The sequence below is a fragment of the Salvelinus namaycush genome, chromosome 22 (genome assembly GCF_016432855.1).
Source record: "Salvelinus namaycush isolate Seneca chromosome 22, SaNama_1.0, whole genome shotgun sequence".
Taxonomy (NCBI): domain Eukaryota; kingdom Metazoa; phylum Chordata; class Actinopteri; order Salmoniformes; family Salmonidae; genus Salvelinus; species Salvelinus namaycush.
This window is the reverse complement of record NC_052328.1, coordinates 12914446-12940080: the sequence shown is the minus strand read 5'-3', so window position 1 is coordinate 12940080 and position 25635 is coordinate 12914446. Positions and strand designations below refer to the sequence as shown.

The 25635-nt window shown below is 41.1% G+C and overlaps 2 protein-coding genes across 2 annotated transcripts; one reads left to right on the top strand and one right to left on the bottom strand.

Moving 5' to 3' along the window:
• Nucleotides 1-9096: 9096 nt before the first annotated feature.
• Nucleotides 9097-11319, bottom strand: LOC120017906 (hydroxycarboxylic acid receptor 2-like). The gene is made up of 2 exons (XM_038960863.1): nt 11141-11319; nt 9097-10587 (listed from the first exon to the last, which is right to left on the bottom strand). The coding sequence occupies exon 2, from the start codon at nt 10487-10489 to the stop codon at nt 9482-9484; it is 1008 nt and encodes a 335-aa protein (XP_038816791.1). The 5' UTR covers nt 10490-10587; nt 11141-11319; the 3' UTR covers nt 9097-9481.
• A 3621-nt stretch (nt 11320-14940) lies between these two features.
• Nucleotides 14941-25568, top strand: LOC120017560 (transmembrane protein 229B-like). The gene is made up of 2 exons (XM_038960402.1): nt 14941-15246; nt 24293-25568. Exons 1-2 carry the CDS (start codon nt 15195-15197, stop codon nt 24775-24777), a joined length of 537 nt encoding a protein of 178 aa, XP_038816330.1. The 5' UTR covers nt 14941-15194; the 3' UTR covers nt 24778-25568.
• Nucleotides 25569-25635: the final 67 nt, after the last annotated feature.

Here is a 25635-nt window from a genome sequence, read left to right as displayed (position 1 = left end):
TTTCAACCAGTTTGCGACCAGAATAAGATGTCATACTGATGTCTTTTGTTGTGGTAATTTCCTGTATTACTCAATAAAAAGAGAGAGAGAGAGCCAACCACACACAAGTCAGAGTTATATTATAAAGCACATTTTTAATATATATACAAGCTTCACCAAAGCCCTTTTTTGACTCTCAGATCAATTCAGTGTCTATAAATGAATTCTCTGAGAGTGCTTACAAAACAATTCTTAGTTTCATTTATAGCCAAGATACACCCCTCTCAACTTACAAAGAATCCTTTACCCGAAAAAGGAGTATCATATCGCTAGACCGCATCAGCTATAAATCATCGTTCAGTTTGATCTCCCAAGACAAGGTTTCAATCTCATGCTTGGTACTTCACTGTCTACCAACCATTACCTCATCCAATGGCATATATCAATTGTCATTTGAGATGCTCCCATCTCAAATACACCCCCTCCTGGATAAGCTCAGAAAAGACAGTGGGCCTCTTAGGTCATATACTAGATCAAGATAATGGCAACCTCAGAGGGGAAATACAATGGTTCCAAACACTGCCAAACTCCTTCCCCCTATGAGAAAAGTAGGGAGTGACTCGCGTACAGACATTGTATGAGATAACTAACTGGTTCCCCAATTAATAACTCCATCCCGTCACATGGTTTAGGAATAGTTACAGACATGTTCCCATAAGAAAACAACGTTCCCATAAGAAAACAACGTTCCATTCTGTCCTCCTCCCCTTCTGATATTCTACTTAGCACCACATGGTTTAACAGATACATTGACTTATGAAGACAAGCCTGACCTCTCCCCTCTCTGGCCCCAAGTTACTAATCCCTAGCTCAGAAGATTCCAATGACAAGTATCTCACAAGCATATGATGAAAATAACATCTTATCTATCTATGTTACCTAGCTAAATCTGATTCTGCCACGACACTTTTCAACCAGGTTTTGCCCACTGGGATAATCCATATTAATTAATGAGAATGTTATTTCGGTCTCTGCCTCTTCCCTGGGTAAACAGTTTGACCTCCCACTAGCTATATGAACATGTATTATTTGTATGGTTAGGCTTAGCCCCTTGCTCTGGTTAAAGTTAACCAGTGGGTGGTGTAGAATCGGCTACTTTTTTATTATCCTTTACTTAACCAGGTAGACCAGTTGAGAACAAGTTCTCATTTACAACTGCGACCTGGCCAAGATAAAGCACAGCAGTGCGACAAAAACAACAACACAGAGTTACACGTAAAAAAATGTACAGTCAATAACACAATATAAAAATCTATGTACAGTGTGTGCAAATGTAGAAGAGTAGGGAGGTAAGGCAACAAAGGCCATAGAGGCAAAATAATTACAATTTAGCATTAACACTGGAGTGATAGATTTGCAGATAATGTGCAAGTAGAGATACAGGTGTGCAAAAGAAGAAGAAGATAATTTACAATTTGGGGATGAGGTAGTTGGGTGTGCTATTTACAGATTGGCTGTGTACAGGTACAGTGATCGGTATGCTGCTCTGACAGCTGATGTTTAAAGTTAGAGAGGGAGATATGTCACCAGCTTCAGTGATCTTTGCAATTCGTTCCAGTCATTGGCAGCAGAGAACTGGAAGGAAAGGCGGCCAAGGGAAGTGTTGGCTTTGGGGATGACCAGTGAAATATACCTGCTGGAGCGCGTGCTACGGTGGGTGTTGCTATGGTGACCAGTGAGCTGAGATAAGGCGGGGCTACACTTATTTCCTCTATCACCTCGCAGTTAGATCATGGTATTGCTGGTGAAAGTTGAGGACTTCTCATTCTGCAGACAGACATATTCATGTTGGTGTGTTAGTAAACACAATGTTAGTAACTACTAACAGAAATCAACTCGTACATAACAAACTGCTGACAATGAAACCACATAAAGCTATGAACAATTCTATAATACTTTTTATTTAGGGGGTAGATCAGCTTTAATATTGCAAATAGATTGTGGCTTCTCTCAATGTAATTGTCTGCATTACTTCCAATCCCCCATCTATATTATTTTTTATAAAGATACAGTATATAGAGTTGAAGTGGGAAGTGTACATACACTTCGGTTGGAGTCATTAAAACTCATTTTTCAACCACTCCACAAATTTCTTGTTAACAAACTATACTTTTGGCAAGTCGGTTAGGACATCTACTTTGTGCATGACACAAGTAATTTTTCCAACAATTGTTGACAGACAGATTATTTCACTTATAATTCACTGTATCACAATTCCAGTGGGTCAGAAGTTTACGTACAGTAAGTTGACTGTACCTTTAAACAGCTTGGAAAATTCCAGAAAATTATGTAATAGCTTTAGAAGCTTCTGATAGGCTAATCGACATAATTTGAGTCAATTGGAGGTGTACCTGTGGATGTATTTCAAGGCCTACCTTCAAACTCAGTGCCTTTTTGCTTGACATCATGGGAACATCTAAAGAAATCAGCCAAGACCTAAAAAAAAAAAAAAATGTAGACCTCTACAAGTCTGGTTCATCCTTGGGAGCAATTTCCAAACACCTGAAAGTACCACGTTCATCTGTACAAACAATAGTACGCAAGTATAAACGGCATAAACGGCGGCAGGGTAGCCTAGTGGTTAGAGCGTTGGACTAGTAACCGAAAGGTTGCAAGTTCAAATCCCCGAGCTGACAAGGTACAAATCTGTCGTTCTGCCCCTGAACAGGCAGTTAACCCACTGTTCCTAGGCCGTCATTGAAAAATAAGAATTTGTTCTTAACTGACTTGCCTAGTTAAATATAAAAAAAAAAGGTACATTTGTAAGTCGCTCTGGATAAGAGTGTCTGCTAAATGACTTAAATGTAAATGTAAATACTGCTCAGGAAGGTGACGCATTCTGTCTCCTAGAGATGAACGTACTTTGGTGTGAAAAGTGCAAATCAATCCCAGAACAACAACAAAGGACCTTGTGAAGATGCTGGAGGAAACAGGTACAAAAGTATCTATATCCACATTAAAACGAGTCCTATATCGACATAACCTGAAAGGCCGCTCAGCAAGGAAGAAGCCACTGCTCCAAAACCACCATAAAAAAGCCAGACTACGGTTTGCAACTGCACATGGGGACAAAGATCGTACTGTTTGGAGAAATGTCCTCTGGCCTCTGAAACAAAAATAGAACTGTTTGGCCATAATGACCATCGTTATGTTTGGTGGAAAAAGGGGGAGGCTTGCAAGCCGAAGAACACCATCCCAATCGTGAAGCACGAGGGTGGCAGCATCATGTTGTGGGGGTGCTTTGCTGCAGGAGGGACTGGTGCACTTCACAAAATAGATGGCATCACGTGGAAGGAAAATGATGTGGATATATGCTGTTTCTGTACAGCACTTCGAGATATTAGCTGATGTACGAAGGGCTATATAAAATAAACTTGATTGATATTGAAGCAACATCTCAAGACATCAGTCAGGAAGTTAAAGCTTGGTCATAAATGGGTCTTCCAAATGGACAATGACCCCAAGCATACTTCCAAATGGCATAAGGACATCAAAATCAAGGTATTGGAGTGGCCATCACAAAGCCCTGACCTCAATCCTGTAGAAAATTTGTGGGCAGAACTGAAAAAGCGTGTGCAAGCTAGGAGTATTTTCATTCTTTTTTTTAACCTTTAACTAGGCAAGTCAGTTAAGAACAAATACTTATTTGCAATGACGCCTACCCCGCCCAAACCTGTACGATGCTGGGCCAATTGTGCGCCACCCTACCGGACTCCCAATCACGGCCGGATGTGATGCAGCCTGGATTCGACCCAGCTGCTGCAGTGTGTTAGACCACTGCGCCAGTCGGGAGCCCAAAGTGTATTGTATGTTGACTTTTACATGTTGTGGCTTTCGAGTGCCTTGTTTGCTATTCATACAGATATTTCATTAGGGATTATAAACTCAGCAAAAAAAGAAACGTCCCTTTTTCATGACCCTGTCTTTCAAAGATAATTCGTAAAAATCCAAATAACTTCACAGATCTTCATTGTAAAAGGTGTAAACATTGTTTCCCATGCTTATTAAATGAACCGTAAACAATTCATGAACACGCATCTGTGGAACGGTCGTTAAGACACTAACAGTTTACAGACGGTAGGCAATTAAGGTCACAGTTATGAACATTTAGGACACTGAAGAGGCCTTTCTACTTCTTTCTAACACCAAAAGAAAGAAGCCCAGGGTGCTTGCTCATCTGTGCGAACGTGCCTTAGGCATGCTGCAAAAAGAATGAGAACTGCAGATGTGGCCAGGGCAATAAATTGCGATGTCCGTACTGTGAGACGCCTAAGACAGCGCTACAGGGAGACAGGACAGACTTTCCAGTGGATATACTGAATGCAGAATCATATAGCAAAGGCTAGTTACTTTTTAGAGTAACTAAAGATAGAGGAATAAATACAAAAGTAATTTGACTGATTGAAACAGCGTTTAGCGTTCGAAGTTGAACGTTTTTAGGATATGAAAAGGGATTTTATCAAACTACACTACATTTTATCTCTGGGTCCCTTAGGATGACAAATCAGAGCAAGATTTCAGAATGTAATTCAATTATTTACCTTCAGATGTGAATGTATCAAACCTGTCGCTGTGATACAAGTGTTTTGTTGTTGTGCACTTAAACAATAGCATGGTATTTTTGCGATGTAATAGCTGCTATAAATTGGACAATGCAGTTATTGAAGCATTATGCCCATATAAGACACTTCTATGTACCAAATTTTAGTTTTTGTTTAAAACAATATTTTAGTCACATTATGCATATTGAGCAACAACTGTCCCGTTGACGGGACACCGATCCATAGCAACATTATACTTCTGAATTTATTTAGGCTTGCCATAACAAAGGGGTTGAATACTTATTGTGTCATGTCTCTATTTTGGTTTGGTCAGGGTGTGATTTAGGTGGGCATTCTATGTTCTATTTTCTATGTTTTTGTATTTCTTTGTATTGGCCGGGTATGGTTCTCAATCAGGGACAGCTGTCTATCGTTGTCTCTGATTGGGAACCATACTTAGGTAGCCTCAGGTAGCCTCCTTTCAGTGTGGGTAGTTGTCTTTGTTTGTGGCACTATAGCCCTTAAGCTTCACGGTCGGTTTTGTATTAATTATTGTTTTTGTTGGCGTCATTCCACAATAAAAGTCATGTACGCCTACGACGCTGCACCTCGGTCCGCTTCTTCCAGCATCGGCCGTGACAGAACTACCCACCACCAAGGGACCAAGCAGTGTGCGCCAACCTGGAGGACGAGCTGGACCGGGGAGGAGAGAATGGCAGGGGACAAGACCCGGTCACGGAAGCCCGAGAGGCAGACGGGGAGATTGGCGGAGTTTAGACCTGAGCCAACTCCCCGTGCTTACCGCGGGGAGCATGTGACTGGTCAGGCACCGTGTTATGGGGTGATGCGCATGGTGTCTCGAGTGAGCATTCACAGGCCGGTGTGCTCTGTGCCAGCGTCTCGCATTTGCCGGGTGGAAGTGGGCATCCAGCCAGAACGGGTTGTGCCAGCTCTGCGCTCGAGACCTCCAGTGCGCCTCCAAGGCCCAGTGTATCCGGTGCCAGCACCAGGAACCAAGCCTCCTGTATGTCTCCCCAGCCTGGTGAGCCCTGATGGCAGCTCCACGTACCAGACTGCCCATACGTCTCCTCACTCCAGTGATGATCCATGTCACGAAGCCTCCAGTGATGATCCATAGCACGAAGCCTCCAGTGATGATCCATGGCAAGAAGCCTCCAGTCATGATTCATGGCACGAAGCCGCAACGAGGGTGCCCAGTCCGGGGCCCGCAACGAGGGTATCCAGTCCGGGGCCCGCAACGAGGGTGCCAAGTCCGGGGCCCACAACGAGGGTCCCCAGTCCAGGGCCCGCAACGAGGGTCCCCGCACCAGAGGTGCCACCAAAGTGGGGTGAGCCAGTGGTGGAGCGGGGTCTGCGTCCTGCACCTGAGCCGCCACCGCATATAGATGCCCACCCAGACCCTCCCCTATAGGTTCAGGTTTTGCAGCCGGAGTCCGCACCTTTGGGGGGGGGGGGGGGGGGGGTACTGTCACGCCCTGACCTTAGAGAGCCTTTTTATGTCTCTATTTGGTTTGGTCAGGGTGTGATTTGGGGTGGGCATTCTATGTTTTGTTTTCTATAATTTTGTGTTTCTATGTTTTGGCCGGGTATGGTTCTCAATCAGGGACAGCTGTCTATCGTTGTTTCTGATTGGGAACCATACTTAGGTAGCCCTTTTTCCCTCCTTTCAGTGTGGGTAGTTGTCTTTGTTTGTGGCACTATAGCCCTTAAGCTTCACGGTCGGTTTTGTATTGTTTATTGTTTTTGTTGTCGTCATTTTTAATAAAAGGAAAAAGTACGCTAACCACGCTGCGCTTTGGTCTTCTTCCAGCATCGGCCGTGACATATTGACTCAAGACATTTCAGATTTGCGTTTTTTATTAATTTGTAAAAATGTAAAAAACAATCCCAGTTACATAATTTAAAAGAAATTGCTTTAACACAACAAAATTTGGAAAAAGTCAAGTGGTGGAAATACTTTCTGAAGGTATTGTATAGCATAATAAGCAACTAATTCTAAAACACTGATAAATATTCAAATGTAATCAATTACAAATTGCATGACCCTCCCCTGGACTTGATTTAGAAAATACTAACCCCGACTGAAATAGAAAGCATGTCCCTTCCCCATTCTCCTTCTGGTCGCCGTTCTGTACATTGTGAAACATCCCTAAACACTGCATCTGGTAAAAATGGTGTATTTGATAGACATTACCAAATCAAGACAAAAACATAATGGCACTCTACATCATTCAGTTATAAAAAATAACCATTCAGTAGAATGAAGGCTTTCTTTTTCCTGTCTTTGTTTCACATACAGTTCTTCCATTTTCTAATAATTGCGCCAACAGTTGTTGCCTTCTCACCAAGCTGCTTGCCTATTGTCCTGTAGCCCATCCCAGCCTTGTGCAGGTCTACCATTTTATCCCTGATGTCCTTACACAGCTCTCTGGTCTTGGCCATTGTGGAGAGGTTGGAGTCTGTTTGATTGAGTGTGTGGACAGGTGTCTTTTATACAGGTAACGAGTTCAAACAGGTGCAGTTAATACAGGTAATGAGTGGAGAACAGGAGGGCTTCTTAACCTTTTCTTAATAGGGGGGCGCTGTTTTCACTTTGTAAAAAATCGTTCCCAAATTAAACTGCCTCGTACTCAATTCTTGCTCGTACAATATGCATATTATTATTACTATTGGATAGAAAACACTCTCTAGTTTCTAAAACCGTTTGAAGTATATCTGTGAGTAAAACAGAACTCATTTTGCAGCAAACTTCCTGTCAGGAACTGAAAAAATCTGAAATCGGGGGCTCTGTTCCAGGGCCATCCTATTAATTTGCATGAAATCTATGGGTCTACATGCACTGCATACGCTTTCCACTAGATGTCAATAGACAGTGAGAGGTGGAATGGGGTGTATAGCTTTATCTGAGGCCGAATAAGACCTCTTGGAATGACGAGACCAGTCTTTTCACCGTTCAGCTTGGCGCGAGAAGGACCTCTGGATTGCGTTCTGAAAAGCTTTCGTTATAGACGTTAGATATCTCCGGCTCTGATTTTATTTGATATGTGTTAAAAACATCATAAACTAGTTATTTTAAACCGACATATCAGTTTATATCAGTTTATTGCGATTTTCGGTATTTTCTTTGTTTTGCGTCATGGTGAGTTGGACACTCCTGCGCCACATGGCTAGCTTTGTTAGCTATTTCGACAGATGAAGACGACATTCTACAACCGAATAACGATTATTCTGGACAAAGGACACCTTGTACAAGATTCTGATGGAAGCTCATCAAATAGTAGGAACCATTTATGATGTTATTTCGTATTTCTGTCGAAAATGTTTAGACGTATATTCCGCCCTGATTTTGGGCGCTGTCTCGCTATAACGTAAGCTGTATGTCGTACTAAAGTTATTTTTTTTAAATCTAACACAGCGGTTGCATGAAGAACTAGTGTATCTTTAATTTGCTGTCCAACATGTATTTTTTTGTAAAGTTTATGATTAGTTATTTGATTAGATTACGTGCCTCTCCAAGATTTCTCCGGACAATATTTCTGAAATTTGACTACGTATTCACATTGTAAAACCACGATTTGTGCCGCTAAATATGCACATTTTCGAACAAACCATATATGTATTGTGTAATATGATGTTATAGGACTGTCATCTGATGAAGTTTGTGAAGGTTAGTGAAAAAATGTATATCTTTTGCTGGTTTATTCGCTATCGCTAACGTTGCGTTGAATGAATGCGGTTGTGTGGTAGGCTATTGTCATAAGCTAATGCTATATTGTGTTTTCACTGTAAAACACTTAAAAAATCTGAAATATTGGCTGGATTCACAAGATGTTTGTCTTTCATTTGCTGTACACCATGTATTTTTCATAAATGTTTTATGATGAGTATTTAGGTATTTCACGTTGGTCTCTGTAGTTATTCTAGCTGCTTTGGTGAGATTTGTGATGGTGGCTGCAATGTAAAACTATGATTTATACCTGAAATATGCACATTTTTCAAACAAAACATATGCTATACAATAAATCTGTTATAAGACTGTCATCTGATGAAGTTGTTTCTTGGTTAGTCACTATTTATATCTTTATTTGGTCGAATTTGTGATAGCTACCTATGCGGTAAAAAAATTGTGAAAATATGCGGTTGAGTCTTTTGCTATCGTGGTTAGCTAATAGAAATACATATTGTGTTTTCTCGCTGTAAAACATTTTAAAAATCGGAAATGATGGCTGGATTCACAAGATGTGTATCTTTCATCTGGTGTCTTGGACTTGTGATTTCATGATATTTAGATGCTAGTATTTACTTGTGGCGCTATGCTAGGCTATGCTAGTCAGCTTTATTTACTGATGAGGGTGCTCCCGGATCCGGGATTGTGACCAAGTAGAAGTTTTAAAGAAAAACTAACAGGTCTGTGAGAGCTGGAATTCTTACTGGTTGGTAGGTGATCAAATACTTATGTCATGCAATAAAATGCAAATGAATTACTTAAAAATCATACAATGTGATTTTCTGGATTTTTGTAAAATACTTGTTCTCCCCACTGTACATATACACACATACACACATACTCAGTCCTTTCAAGTATGTATCCCACATAGCTACAGAATCGGAGCGAATCCCCAAGCTGACAAGGTAAAAATGTGTCGTTCTGCCCCTGAACAAGGCTGTTAACCCACTGTTCCTAGAACGTCATTGAAAATAAGAATTTGTTCTTAACTGACTTGCCTAGTTAAATGAAGGTAAAATAAAAATATTAAAATAATATGGCTTGTTAATTGTAGCTGTAAAATTTCAATGTCTAGTCTCCATTCGATTCACAGCCATGAAATCTGCTCCTGTTCTCCTTTATAGGGCCTTCTAGAAGGTGGGTGCCTCGCTCTTCATCCATCGCTGGCCATGCTTCCCCGTCGACTCAGCCTCATCTCCACCAGGCCCAGCTTATTGATGGAGCTCTTGAGGGAGTTTCGGAACATGGAACTGGAAAAACAGTAGATGACTGGGTCCAAGGCACTGTTAAGGTAGGTAAATCCAATGGACAGGCTGAAGAGCTGCGCAGCCATGTTGTAAGACACACAGTCCTCGGGTCTGACCTCCTTGATATAGACCGTACTCAGGCCTGTGGCGATGCCGGGAAAGAAACACAGCACAAACACAGCCACGATCAGCCCAACCACCCGGATGGCCCGCCGCACCTTCTGCTCCTTGTCCAGTTGCCGTTCGCGCAAGATGCAGGCAATCCTGGCTGAGCAGAAGAGCAAGAGCAGCAGGGGCAGGAAGAACTCTCCGATGAACACCATGTTGTGTATCTTGATTGCCAGGGGAGTAACAGTGTAGGAGCTGAAGCTGCGACACAGCGACGTGTTGCCATTCTGCTTGAGGAGGTCGGTGGTCAGCAGGGGGAGCCGCAGGGAGATCACCACCGCCCAGATGCCCCCCGCCACCCATCCTGCCTGGGTAGATGTCATGTGGTTGACTAGGTGGTGTGGGTGGACCACCTTGAAGTAGCGGTCGAAGGCCACGGTAGTCATGAAGGCGATGCTGGCCGAGCGGTTGACAGCGAGCATGAAGAGGTTGATCCGGCACCAGGCTTCGCCAAACACCCAGTGTTCCCCACGGAACAGGTTGTCAATGCGGAATGGCAGGCAGATGAGCAGTAGGAAGTCTGCCAGGACCAAGTTAAAGAGGAACAGGGTGTTGGCCCTCCAAGTCTTCAGACGGCAGGTGAAGATCCACAGGGCTATTACGTTGCCTGGCAAGCCCACTAGGAGCTCTATAATCAGGACAGGAGGCAGTATGTTGGCCACCAGATCCTGAGGGGCCAGGCAGTGGAAGGGCTGGTTCAGTCTTCCGGTAGAGTTACTGTGCACTACTGTTGTTTCTTCAACCATCGTTAGATTGAGTATGTTTTTGCTTCCAGGAAACCTCAGAGTTGGTATTTTTCACACAGTCTGCCTCTTCCTCTTTTCAGAGCATCTCAGGGGGATATCTGCACAATCAAGGCAAATGTGAGAAAATATCATCAAATTTGCCAGGGTAATGCATTCAAGACAGACGAAGAGCTGTTTTCTACAAATAGTCTGTTCATATGCCTACCTCTTTGTAAAAAAAAAAAGGAAGCTAATTGGAGGTTCCTCTATTACAGGGCTTGGGTAAAACCGTTTTCAGTCAGGCTGTGTGTTCCTTCGACCTCATTGCTTGGTTGTTGCTCAGACATGCACTGTCAACAGTGGGACCTTATGTAGAAAGGTGTGTGCCTTTCTAAATCATGTCCAATCTAGTTGCAAAAAAAATGAAACTGGATGCACCTGAGCTCAATTTCAAGTCTCATAGCAATACTTATGAATACTTCTAGAAAATTTGGGAATGAACTGTAATAAAACTATATATTTTCTATGCTCAAAATTGACTCCCTCAGTGCATGTTCAATGAAAATGCTTGCCATGTTCGCCTTACACAATTGATGAGAAACATGAAACAAATATGACAAAATGTCAAAACAACATACAGACAAGATAACTTTTCGCATATTCACTACTCACCAGTTGAGTGTTTGGGGTCAATGACTGCATTTGGGGTTGAAGAGCAGTTTAGAATCCTGTAGGTGACTTTGAATGTCCTCAACAGAGTTGATCTCCTCTCTTGTGTGTTTCCACTGTTCAGACTTTTCTGTTGTTTTTCTAGAGGAGCGTCTTGACAGACACTTTAAGACTGACTTCCTCTGAGGGCTGGCCAGAGCCAACATGACATCACAAGTGTGATCTCTGAGATAATTCAGGGAGTTTGCAATCACAACCAAACCCTAATTTTATTGTCTTCTAGTTCAGCCACATCTGCATATATAGTGCCTTCAGAAAGTATTCACACCCCTTGACTTATTCCACATTTTGTTGTTTTACAGCCTGAATTCAAAATAAATTCAATCAATTTGTTTTCTCACCCATCTACACACAATACCCCATAATGACAAAGGGAAAACAGCTTTGTCAAAATGTTTGCTAATTTATTAAAATTAAACATAAATACCTTATTTACATAATTATTCAAACCATTTTGCTATGACACTCCAAATTGAGCTCCTTTGATCATCCTTGAGATGTCACTCCAACTTGATTGGAGTCCACCTGTGGCCAATTAAATTGTTTGGACATGAACCCAATTACCACTCTGACAGAACTACAGAGTTCCTTGGCTGAGATGGGAGAACCTGCCAGAAGGACAGCAGTCTCCACAGCACCTCACCAATCTGGGCTTTATGGGAGAGTGGCCAGACTGAAGCCACTCCTGAGAAAAAGGCACATGACAGCATGCCTGGAGTTTGCAAAAAGACTGAGAGCATAAGGTAAATGAGTCTGTGGTCTGAGACAACAATTGAACTCTTTGGCCTGAAAGCAAAGCATTATGTCTGAAGAAAACCAGGCATCACTTGTCTAATACCATCCCTACCGTAAAGCATGGTGTTTGCAGCATCATGCTAAGGGGATGCTTTTCAGCGGCAGGGACTGGGAGACTGGTAAGGATAGTGGGAACAATGAATGCAGACAAATAAAGGCAAATCATTGATGAGAACCTGCATCAGAGAGCAAATGACCTCAGACTGGGGTGAAGATTTACAATGACCCCAAGCATACAGCCAAATCAACGCTGGAACACTTGAAGATTGCTGTTCACCGCCACTCCCCATCTAACTTAACAGCGCTTGAAAAAATCTGCAAGGAAGAATGGGAGAAAATCCCCAAATCCAGATATGCAAAGCTGATACTGACACACCCAAGACAACTCAAAGCTGTAATCGGCACCGAAGGTGCTTCTACAAAGTATTGACTTAGCACCTATTTTTCTAAGTGTGTATCTAGAAGAATCCTTTATTTAGATGTCACCATAGGAGAACTGTTTTTGATTCCAAGTAGAACCTTTTTGGTTCTAGGTAGAACCGTTTTGAGTTCCATGTACAACCCTTTACACAGAGGGTTTTATATGAAAGCCAAAATAGTTCTACCTGGAACCAAAAAGGGTTCTACATGAAACCAAAAGGTTTCTCCTATGGGTACAGCTGAATAACACTTTGGAACCCTTTTTTCTACAAGTGCGGTGGTGTGAATACTTTTGTCAATGAGATTTCTGTATTTACTTTTCAATACATTTGCAAACATTTCCAAAAACATGTTTTGACTTTGTCATTATTGTGTGTAGATGGTTGAGTAGAAAATATTTAATCAATTTCGAATTCAGGCTGTAACACAAAATGTGTAATAAGTCAAGGGGTATGAATACTTTCTGAAGGCTCTGTACTTCTGTATGACAGGGGGACTTTGCTTTATCTGAGGTATCATTGTGGTTATTTTAACATGCAACTGCTTGTTCGCAGCGATAGGGGATGTTTGTCAAAATACCAGTAAGTCAAGATATAGATGTATTATGAGGAATAAGAGAAGGTGAAATGTGCTGTCCTCATAAGAACAAAAACCAGGCATACAAATGAGGGAAGACTTTTTCCTGAAGCATACAGTTGCACTATTACCCATGAGTCATGACATTTGAGCAACATATACTGTATCAACCCAGAAGCTCCTTTTCAACCTAATTCCCCCTGGATCCCGCTATACTGTGGTCTATGAATCAGTCCATGGATTGCACCTGGCTGAGAACAGTGATTAAGCTCATAGCAGCGATTAGGGGACTACTTCAATTTTTCAAGAATGAGTTTGGGTGTCTTAAAGGGGCATTCTGGGATTGCTACATCCGTTTTAAGACTTGTAAATGAATGATATATAGCCATTGATTCTTGAAAAGAAAAAAAGAAAAATAGTCTGATCTATGAATAATGTCATAATATAACCATATACATCTCAAGGTAAAAATCCCCTAGCATGTGACAACAGACAGTGTTACTCTGAACAAAGTTCAGTACTCTGATCAAAGTCCATAAGAAATGATTTAGAAATGTTCAGATGACAGCACTATCTGTCAGCGATGTCTCAAGTCCTCTGTCGTCAGTCATTTTGAGGTTGCCGGTCTCACTAACTCTATTTCACAGAGCACAGAAGTAGCACATATTGTGAAAAATAAATAGGGGCACACGACCGCACCCACCGACTTTCACACTTTCAAAACGACTTCCCTGCATGCACAAATACTCTGCAATACATTAGTGTATTTGTGTTGATAGGCAGATGTTAACCCTATGGTGGTGGTGCCTCTTTTACGGCCTCTGTTTTGTGTGTGGTGTAATAAAGTAGGAAAATAAGAGACCAGAGTCCAGCATGCACACACACACACACACACACACACACACACACACACACACACACACACACACACACACACACACACACACACACACACACACACACACACACACACACACACACACACACACACACACACACAAAAACACGCAGCAGCAGGCAGCAAACACTGTGGGAGGCCTAGGAGGTGGACCATACTCACAGGGGAGTCATTTACCACTAAGTCATTCCCCTCTGTCTGTCTGTAAATTACTGTAAAAGTAGTTGAATTGCAATGTTTTGAGAGCCTTTTGAGGGGAAGCAATGTAGTTTGTGAAAAGGACCTGTGCTAGATAACCTATGACATTTCTGGCACAGAACTGAAAGATATTATGCAAACTGTCTCAAAAGCGTACTTCCATTAGCTTTTCACAAAATTCACAAATGTAAATTGTTAGATATTGGACAGATCAGCTTTGTACCAATATCTTGGTCACTGTGTAAACAGGGTACAGTGTACTACACTCTTAGAAAAAAGGGTTCCAAAAGGGTTCTTCAGCCGTCCCCATAGGATAACCCTTTTTGGTTCCAGGTAGAACCCGCTGTGGAAAGGGGTTCTACATGGAACCAAAAAGGGTTCTTCAAAGGCTTATCCTATGGGGACAGCCAACAAACACTTTTAGGTTCTAGAAGATAGCACCTTTTTTTGCTAAGAGTGTAGGCCCTACTTGCATGTTAGACATCCCACATTAACACATACCCACAATTCTCCCATCCCATGTAAATGTACACATCACACATTAAACCAGCCTGGGAGGCAGACAATGGTGATCCTCTCTGTAACTCCAGAGGACCTAGATGTAATGTCATGGCTAGCCCATCCTTATCAGTCTCCCATAAGGTCATGTCCCTCACTCCCTTCGCCTGTCCTCAACTGATAAGCCTCACGCAGCCTGCTCTGAGACAGTAGAGAAAGGACCCCCAAAGCCTTAGTAAAGTTTACTTTGGCGACAGTGACACGCAGGCACGCATACACACACACACACACACACACACACACACACACACACACACACACACACACACACACACACACACACACACACACACACACACACACACACACACACACACTGTTTGTCACTGATGGCCCAGGTGAGTGGTAAACCTGGTTGGCTCTCCTCCCCACCGCCTCCGCACTCCACCCTGACCTTAGACTGGAGAAGAGATGTCGCTCTGTACCTCTGATAGCATGGACTGGCTTAATGTTTAGCCTAGGGTCTAAACACACACACACATAGACACAAAGAGGCAGACCGGGAAGCAGTATAAAAGGCAAAGTAACCACAGAGACATACACGGCTCAGGGATGGAGTCAGGAACACTACACGTAAGGAGGGTACTAGGCGGTAAAACTTTGGGTGAGTAATTGAGTCATTTTTTGGGGAGTTGATTTTATAGGATTGCATTTGTATCACAAATAATTTCAAATAACAACCATGACTATCAGCTAATCAATTTGTTACAGTGGACCTACAGCCATAAATGTTTCTATGCTGAAATAAAACTTGTTCAGTTCTTTCCTAAGCTGAGTCTTTTACAGTAACAGCCTGATCCATAACAATCACAGACAAAGTCAATTGTTTGTCTGTTAAATGAAGAACAATAGGCTCTATAGACCATAACAATGCTGACATAGTATAAGCACATTTCTTAAACTTTGCATGGAATATCATAGAGACTTTTTAATAGGAAAGCATGTAGTGAAATCGTCTGTGTTTCCCCCGTGAGTCAATAGAAGACAAAGGTTATTGACTTGCACCCACCTCCCCAATGTCAAAAATATTTTCACATGACACTCCCCTTGTACTGTAAAAAAAAAAAAAAAAAAAAAAATGCAACCAAGGTAAAGACAGTTTCAAGTTGGATATTCAACGGATATTCCCGCTTTCAAACCTCAATAGCTTTCAAACCACTTGAGCCACAGACTCCAAATACTTGTCATGATGTTGGAAAAATTACTCACAACATTGCACAGGTCTTATTTTCACGATTTGGACATTAATTTGCTTTCCAAAGCTAATAAACATGTGGAAATGTGAGCAGCATTTTGAATTCATAATTGAATTAGTTAGGGAGCGTAAACAAAGTACACACTTTTTTTACATTCGAATTTCAATAGCTCCTTGGTCATGTGACCAAGGTGCTATAGTTTGTCAATTTTCATCTCACATGATTTTACAAGAATTTTTCTAAATGTAAAATGTCAATAGCTCCTTGGTCATGTGACCTAATGACTTCAAACAAGGTTGAGAATGTCCACTCAGTGGGCTTACATATTGCACACCCTTTAGTTTGTCCATTTTCATCTCACATGATTTTACATTAATTTTTCTAAATTTAAAATTTCAATAGCTCCTTGGTCATGTGACCTACTGACTTCAAACAAGGTCGAGAATGTCCACTCAGTGGGCCTACATATTGTACACCCTTTAGTTTGTCCATTTTCATCTCACAAGATTTTACAGGAATTGTTCTAAATTTAAAATTCCAATAGCTCCTTGGTCATGTGATGTAATGACTTCAAAAAAGGTTCAGAATGTCCACTGACTACCCTTTTATATTGCACACCCTTTAGTTTGTCCATTTTCATCTCACATGATTCTACATGAATTTTTCTCAATTTTAAATGTCAATAGCTCCTTGGTCATGTGACCTACTGACTTCAAACAAGGTTCAGAATGTCCACTCAGTGGGCCTACACATTGCACACCCTTGACTTTGTCCATTTTAATCTCACATGATTTTACATGCATTTTGAAACTTTCAAATTTCAATAGCTCCTTGGTCATGTGACCTACTGACTTCAAACAAGGTACAGAATGTACACTGACTACCCTTCTATATTGCACACTTCTTGTTTGTGTACTGTAAAATCATGTGGTGTAACGTACATTTGTCATAGTTTTAAATTGCAATAGCTCCTTGGTCATGTCAATTACACACATAAGAAGCGTGCAGTGGATATACACCCATATTGCATAACCTCTAGTCATGTATCTTCTATATTGTTGTACATTATTATTAGTTCAGTCCAGTTCTTTAATATTTTTTATCTATAATAATTGGTAGTTCTAATGACTTATTTTCCCTGTTTTTTATTTTGCCACAGTATTTAACAGCGGTACACAATAGGAGAGAGACAGATAATATATCCTTTCATCGTTAATATCAACCATAAAGGAAAAGGGCAAAGTACGAGAGTCATGTTATTACTTGTCCAAAGCAGGGATGGAGAGTGAACTGGTGAGGTAGGCTGCAGTGGGTTTGCTGGTCAATACATATACTGAACATGTAACCACAGTCATAGTGGCCAGTAAATCAATGAATAAAAAATGTATATTGACAAATTAAACAGAAATTGTAGACCTTTAATCTTTTCCAACATGTCAACAGATACTTTACTTCAAATAAGTACGAAACATTTCACCATGTTAACTTTCTCTTTAACCCTGGTTGATGTACATTTCAGAGCCTCTTCAGTGTGGATGGGGTATAGCATACATTTTCAACAACAAAGACTGCACTTCCAGTTTGTGTTCTTTACTCTGTTGAACTCTTTTGTCTTCATTCCTAGGCACAGCACATGGAACCACCGTTGGCATGCAAAACATTCTATCAAAACAAAACAAAGCCTAACGCGTTATAAATAATATCAAATATCAATGCAGAATGACAAATTAGCCATCCATTGTGTTACATCATAAATTGTCTTACACGTTACTAACCCAGTCAGTCTTTGGGCCACATCCAGGTTCTTTATCAGTGGCACACACAAAGCAGTTGTTGAACTCTGAAATCATAGGCATGACCTGAACATATGGCTGTCCCACACAACTACATACAAATATACATAACATAATTTACTTTGAATTAAATGTCATTACATACCAGACATTTTTAGTAGAACCTCAAGCCATTTCTTTTCGCAGTTGCTCCATGTGTTATTGAAGGTTCTATATCAATTTGGGAGGGGAAGTTCTGTGCAACTTCCTTGGCCATCTACACCAAAAATAAAATAGAGTTTTTGACCTAATTGTCACATAACAGCTAACCATTCATTATTGAAAATATAACTGTCAAACCTGCATTAAAGACCCAACAGCTGAAGGTGTCCTGCTGCATGGTGGGAGTTATTTCCCCTCCTTTCCACTTTATGTCCGCCCAGTCGTCTTTTCCATGGCAGGATCTTCTCATTTTGAAGTATTCTCTTTTTTATGTAAACATAATGGAATTCTGATTAATATAGGCAAATTAATACACAGGCCAAAAATGTATGCTGTTTTCATTATCACTGTAATTTAGTAGAGGTATATTCCTTTATGCCCCATTCTACACACAGCCTAAATTATAGGCACTGAACCATTTACAGGACAATAATAAAAGTAGCATATAGGATCCAACCCTATCACAGAGTGAATAAATGTAGAGCGTTTGTAGACTTTAAGAAAAAAATATTAAGGGACAGTTTCATCAGTACGTGCTTAAAGAAAGTCATATCACAAAGATCACAAATGACAGTGCCCACCAAATCAATGACGATAGAGAATGAATTGTAAGCACCAAAGTGTGTTAAAGTGTGTTTGTCAAAATAATATCTGAAAATGTCAGTTGTTGAACACAATACTTCTATTTGCAATAGAAATGTATGATATATGCAGTTGAGGAATATTCCATGTACCAACACTACATGTAGATCGGACATTCCCACATACAGTAGACACATACATAGAGGCATTTTTCAGCTATGATTTTACCACTCAGAATCCAGAATGTATATGACAATGGGGCCAGCACAGGATGTAATACACCCTTACAACAATCTACTGTTTGTTCTTCTTGACTTGTTATCTGGTAAACTGCTACTATGTGTCAAGAAAAGAGCCCCAATTAGGGGTTAGTGTACTCCAGTAAAAAAGGGCTGGTTTAGATTAAAAACTATTGCCCTGTGTCCCCGTTCATAGGGGCATGAGAGACTCGTCACTGGTAGAATTGAGTTGGCACTTTATTGACCCAAACACCCACAGACCCACAAGGTTGAGGTTATTCATTGCCAGTAATTAGTATATATATTTTTTTTTGCATTGATGCAGTGTGTCTTCTAACTGTCCAAGAATAGGATCCAAAGCGATAGAAAATATTTGTTCCCATAAATACAATGGAGGATGTCTCTCCTCATACCTCTGGCACTTTAGTCAGACTGCCAGACTGTGTAAAAAATTTATGATGGGGCCGGCAACGGAGTTCCTATTGACTAAGCACCACAGAGCCAATCAGGAGAGAATACACAGGTCAAGGGTGCCAATTGAATGTCAAGCGGTGTGTCTGTGCCTTTTGGACTACTCTCTCTTTACAGAGAACCCCTGTGGTTCAAGTCTGCTCTGCGCATGTCTGAAAGTGACAGAGCCAGCAGCCAAGAGAGTTTTTCACAGTATGTCATAAAAAATTAGGGCCATAAATATTCAAGTGTACGTCATCAGAAACATTCAGCTCCAATTCCAGTTAACTACATAATGATATTACATGTCCTTATACTTGGTTAGGTGCACATCTAATGTACTTCTATGTTCATCCTTCATACTGTATGATTTTTACACAATTATTACACAATATGTTTAGAATTGTGATTTAAAAAAAAAAATGCTTATTGCCATGTTATGACTAGTATTTATTACCTCACCCACAAGCCATTTGTAGGGCTGCAGAGTTTTAAACTCTGAATGATGGAGAAGGAAAGAGGACTTTTTGTCTGTAGACCTCACAACAGCAACCGTCACCTCGCAATTGTTTCTTCGCCACAGAGCTGTGACCTGCAATATGGAAAGGAAACACATTTAGAAGAGATATTGTCCTCTTAAACATGAACTGAAAATCACAATCCTTTGACATTTAAAAAAAACAAAAACATTGTCACTTCGTGATTGTTTGTCATCTTTCCTGTCCTCTAGAGTCTCTCTGCCCTCACCTTCTGTCCCTCTGTCTCTGGAGTAAGGATCTAGATGGTGTTGACTGAATTTCTGGACATCATCAATATTTCCCTTTCCATTGTCATCTTTATTTGCCAGTTTCATGACTCGCTCTGTCTCTAATGTGTTGTTAACTCGGTCATTTTGTTGTTGTTGTATGTTTTCTGTAATGACATTCAAATGTAATTCATCACTATGTCGATACCTTTACGTCACTCAGAAATACAAAAAGCTATCAAAATGTAAGTTGATCACTTCACAGGAAAAAACTGTAGTTTCAACGTGTAGTTGTGGTGTGAATGTTATACATTTTGGTGTTACACTAAAGACATAGGAATCTATTTTCCCAGTTAGAAATAGTAGGCCATGCATCAAATAACTATTTTCATCAGAAAAACGAACCCTCAAATGCACTTTAGCATTTTGTAAGTTGTCTGCAGATGGCTTGTTGTGAATGCACTCAAATATCAAGTCATTTTCAGGTTATATAAACTGCGTTCTAATTCTCAACGTAGAAGGATTTGTCTTAATGTACAGTATATGAAAGTGATGCTATAAAAAGGATTCTTTCACGTTATCAAGCTCACTGTGACTGACAAATCCCTGCCTATTACTGTGATTAAAAAGAGCACATGAAACACTGTTTTTCATGAGGCCTACCTGAGCGCCCTCCTTTAAGCACCTCTGTTTGAACACCTCTCCTGTCCTTGATCCATTCCACATACAGCCATTTGCGGATCTTTTCAGTGTCCATGTGAAAGATAGTTATTGCGAGGATGGAACATTTGTTAACTTCCCCAAAAAATGTTGAACCCCCATGTAAAATGAAGGCCTGCAAAGCTTAGAGATTTAAGTCTAATAGCATGAGATGAAAGTAGACAAACATCAGGGTGTGCAATGTGTAGGCCCACTGAGTGAACATTCTGAACCTTGTTTGAAGTCAGTAGGTGACCAATGACCAATGAGCTATTGAAATTCAAAAATCGAAATAAATAATTTAAAATAGTGCGAGATGTAAATCAAAAAAAGAAAGTGTGTGCAATGTGAGTCTATGCCATCGGGTTAGCTACAACTAGTTTTGAAAGTTTTAGGAGTAATGGTTAAAGAGCTATTGAAATTTGAAAAATGTGATTTGTCACTATGTTGACGGTCCCTAACGGCTGTTGGTGGATGTAAGGAAAACTACAGGCGAATATCCGTCGAATATCCAACCTGAAACTGTCTTTACCTCGGTAAGGTCTAGGGGAAGGACTAGCTAACATGTCTTTACCTCAGTAAAAATGCACACCCTCCCCCTCATACTTATAGAATTAACCCAAAACAATGTTTACGACCACAAATAACAATAACTGCAGCGACCCTGTGTTTTAAAACGTGGATATCGTCTTCGCCACTTCAGCATTGCTTTTGTGGCACAGTCGATACCATGCAGGGCTACGGGCCAGAAGGTTGAGGGTTCGCAGACCACCACGGACAAGTTAACTCTCCCTACCTGTTTCACTACACTACGATCAGAGCCGGCTGCAGACAATGATCAGCTAGGTAGGAATCCGATTTACAAAATGTTGATGCAATATTTATAATTATATAAAACATATGCAATTAATTTTCAACCACCAGGTTTCTGTGCCAATGCACCACAGAACCAATAAGCCAAGCATATCGACTTAGGGCGCCTCAACATCATGGTTTGCGTTTTCAACACCACAATCAAATAGACTTGTAAATCTCGACAAACAGAATATATAGGTCTACATCCCTCCCTAACTTGTAGGCCTACCCAGTATCGAAGGCTTGGCTTGACAATCTCTGAATGTCATTACACTTTTTGGTGTTTTGTAACAGTCGTCTCTGTTTCCATTGAACTAGCCTAATCAGATTAATACATTGTGACTGTTTGTGTTCATGCCACACATGAAAGGTAATACATTTAAAAAGTCAAATTACAAATACAGACTATATTAAAGCGTAAGTTTGTAGAGAGGAAGCAGAGCAGTTTAAGCTTTCCTTTCTTAGCTGGGCCTGCTGGGAGCATACAGTACTAGTCAAAAGTTTGGACACACCTACTCATTAAAGGGTTTTTCTTTATTTTTACTATTTTCTACATTGTAGAATAGTAGTGAAGACATCAAAACTATGAAATAACACATATGTAACCAAAAAAGTGTGAAATAAATTAAAATATATTTTATATTTGAGATTCTTCAAAGTAGCCACCCTTTGCCTTGATGACAGCTTTGCACACTCTTGGCATTCTCTCAACCAGCTTCACCTGGAATGCTTTTCCAACAGTCTTGAAGGAGATTCCACATATGCTGAGCAATTGTTGGCTGCTTTTCCTTCAATCTGCGGTCCAACTCATCCCAAACCATCTGAATTGAGTTGAGGTCAGGTGACTGTGGAGGCCAGGTCATCTGATGCAGCACTCCATCACTCTCCTTCTTGGTCAAATAGCCTTTACACAGCCTGGAGGTGTGTTGGGTCATTGTCCTGTTGAAAAACAAATGATAGTCCCACTGAGCACAAACCAGATGGGATGGCGTATTGCTGCAGAACGCTGTGGTAGCCATGCTGGTTAAGTGTGCCTTGAATTCTAAATAAATCACAGACCGTGTCACCAGAAAAGCACCCCCACACCATAACACCTCCTCCTCCATGCTTCACGTGTGAACCACACATGCGGAGATCATCCGTTCACCTACTCTGCGTCTCACAATGACACGGCTGTTGGAACCAAAAATCACAAATTTGGACTGATCAGACCAAAGGACAGATTTCCACCGATTTCAACCATTTCTCGTGTTTCTTGGACCAATCAAGTCTCTTCTTATTGGTGTCCTTTAGTAGTGGTTTCTTTGCAACAATTTGACCATCAGGCCTGATTCAAACATACTCCTCTGAACAGTTGATTTTAAGATGTGTCTGTTGCTTGAACTCTGTGAAGCATTTATTTGGGCTGCAATTTCTGAGGCTGGTAACTTTAATGAACTTATCCTCGCAGCAGAGGTAACTGGGTCTTCCTTTCCAGTGGAGGTCCTCATGAGAGCCAGTTTCATCAAAGCGCTTGATGGTTTTTGCGACTGCACTTGAAGAAACTTTCCAAGTTCCTGAACTTTTCCGGATTGACTGACCTTCATGTCTTAAAGTAATGATGGACTGTCATTTCTCTTTGCTTATTTGAGCTGTTCTTGGTTTTTTACCAAATATATACCACCCCTACCTTGTCACAACACAACTGATTGGCTCAAATGCATTAAGAAGGAAAGAAATTCCACTAATTAACTTTTAACAAGGCACACCTGTTTATTGAAATGCATTCCAGGTGACTACCTCATGGAGCTGGTTGAGAGAATGACAAGAGTGTGCAAAGCTGTCATCAAGGGTGGCTACTTTGAAGAATCTCAAATCCCAAATATATTTTAATTTGTTTTACGCTTTTTTTTACTACATGTTTCCATGTGTTATTTCATAGTTTTCGCTACTCATAGTCTTCGCTATTATTATACAATGTAGAAAATAGTTCAAATAAAGAATGAGTAGGTGTGTCCAACCTTTTGACTGGTACTGTATGTGGCCACATTATTATAGGACGACTTGGGAGAATGATGATCCACAAAATACAGCAGACTGGCCTGCTACTGTGCCTTTTCAGACCGTATAAACTGTCGAGAGCAGACCCACAACTGATCCAAATGGAATGCAATATTCAAATCACAGGGCCGTTGTTCAAATGACATTTTCACTGCAGTTTACAGCCTTGGTGCAGCTTTGAATGATTTTACAGTTAGCCTATTGCAGATCTGGACAAACGATCCACCTACCACTATTGTCACTATGAATGGTGGATAGAGGGCAGAATAGACAGACTTGTAGACTATATTGACCTGTGGTGTAGTTAGCTAATGGAAAAGCATAGTGCATAGGGGAAGTAACAAAACATTTTGACATAGGGGAGGCGCATGAAAGCAGATGAGAAAATGTGTCTAAGATGGACTCAATGATATAGCAAAACCTGCAAAAGGGCGAATGCAAACCAAGGAAGAAACATTCTCTTAAACATTCACACTCATCATAGCATCTTCAGTGGTGGTTTCCTTCTTCTTTGGCTGACAGTACCAAGTGAGAAAGTTAATCAAAATAGCTTCCCTTATCTCAGTAGCACTTGGCTGGGTTTGCAGGATAATTCATGGGTCACTCACCCCTTACACCCAGTAAAGTTTGCTCTTTACTAAATGGTTTTAAGAATACACTCTACAAATATTCTACCACTAAAATGATATAGTTATACATAATAGATATATGCTTACTACTGTATTTGTAGCTCCACCCATGAATTATCCTGCAAACCCAGCCAAGTGCTACTGAGATAAGGGAAGCTACTTGTGAGGTGAGAAATACTTAATGGCATGCGACAAGTCTTGATCTTCTCTTCCTGTGACAGAGGCTGGTGATGACGAGGAGGCCCCACCAGAGCCACCAGAGCGGGTGACCCATCATCCCCTGTCCCCTCTGTCCCGCCTCTATGTCTACGCCCTGCACGGCTGCCTGTGTGAGGTGGGCTTCACCGCTGTATGGGACTGGTGGGAGACCAAGGACAGGAGGCTGGCAGGACACACCAGCCTTTGGGCCCTCCCCATGTATGCCTTGGCCATCTTCCTCATGGAGGGCCTGCGTGGCAGGCTTTTGGCCCAGCGCTGCCCCCTGCTGCTGCGCATGCTGGTCTACACCCTGTTCATCTACTTGTGGGAGTTTAGCTGGGGTGTGGTGCTGAGGTTTCTAGGAGCCTGTCCATGGGACTACTCTGGGTTTAGCTATAACCTGGCAGGGCTGGTGACTCTTGAGTACGCCCTGCCCTGGGCCCTGGCCTCACTAATAGCAGAGCAGCATGTCATCAGAAAAACTCTGAGAGTACGACTGGCTAACTGATGACTCTCTGTAGAGGATTACCAAGTCATACAGTCTCACCTACATCCTATTATATACACAGCATACTTAAGCAATAAGTCCCGAGGGGGTGTGGTATATGGCCGTTCTTGAGCATGACGCAACGTGGAGTGCCTGGAAACAGCCCTTAGCGGTGGTATGTATATTGGCCATATATCACAAACCCCCGAGGTGCCTTATTGCTATTATAAACTGGTTAACAATGTAATTAGAGCATTAAAAATAAATGTTTTGCATACCCGTGGTACACAGTCTGAAATACCACAGCTGTCAGCCAATCAGCATTCAGGACCTGAACCACCCAGTTTCTAAATAGAAACACACCATGTCATTGACAGTGTCCTCGCAAACCCTTAATTCCATCGTTTTAAGTAAGCGTGGTAATAAACTGTCAACATGCAAACATTTTTACTGAGAGATCGCTAGTCGGTTGCCATGGCAGCGAATAACAAGTGCACTATCAAGCGTCAAATGAGGCAAGCTGGAACATGACAGAATGTATCAGTCATCTGCTCTGTGGGCAGTACACTGTGCTGGAAAGAGAATCTACTGTAGGGCCACTGTCACAAACCCACACACCACATTCAGTTGAACAACCTAAGTACTGTTCAAACATCCTAAGGATCAAAGGCTTCATATTAAAAAAATATTTTAATTAGTAGGTACATCAAATATCTAGACTAAATTTTTGTGAATTGCTGATTTCTATTTTGTTCTGCTATCTTACATACGTCAGGTTTGGACTACAGATAAATAAAAGGAGTTATTCTGAACTCTGGGTTTAAGTTGGTTAAATGTATGTTGTTAAACGAATCTAATGCAGCATTGCATCAATGGAAG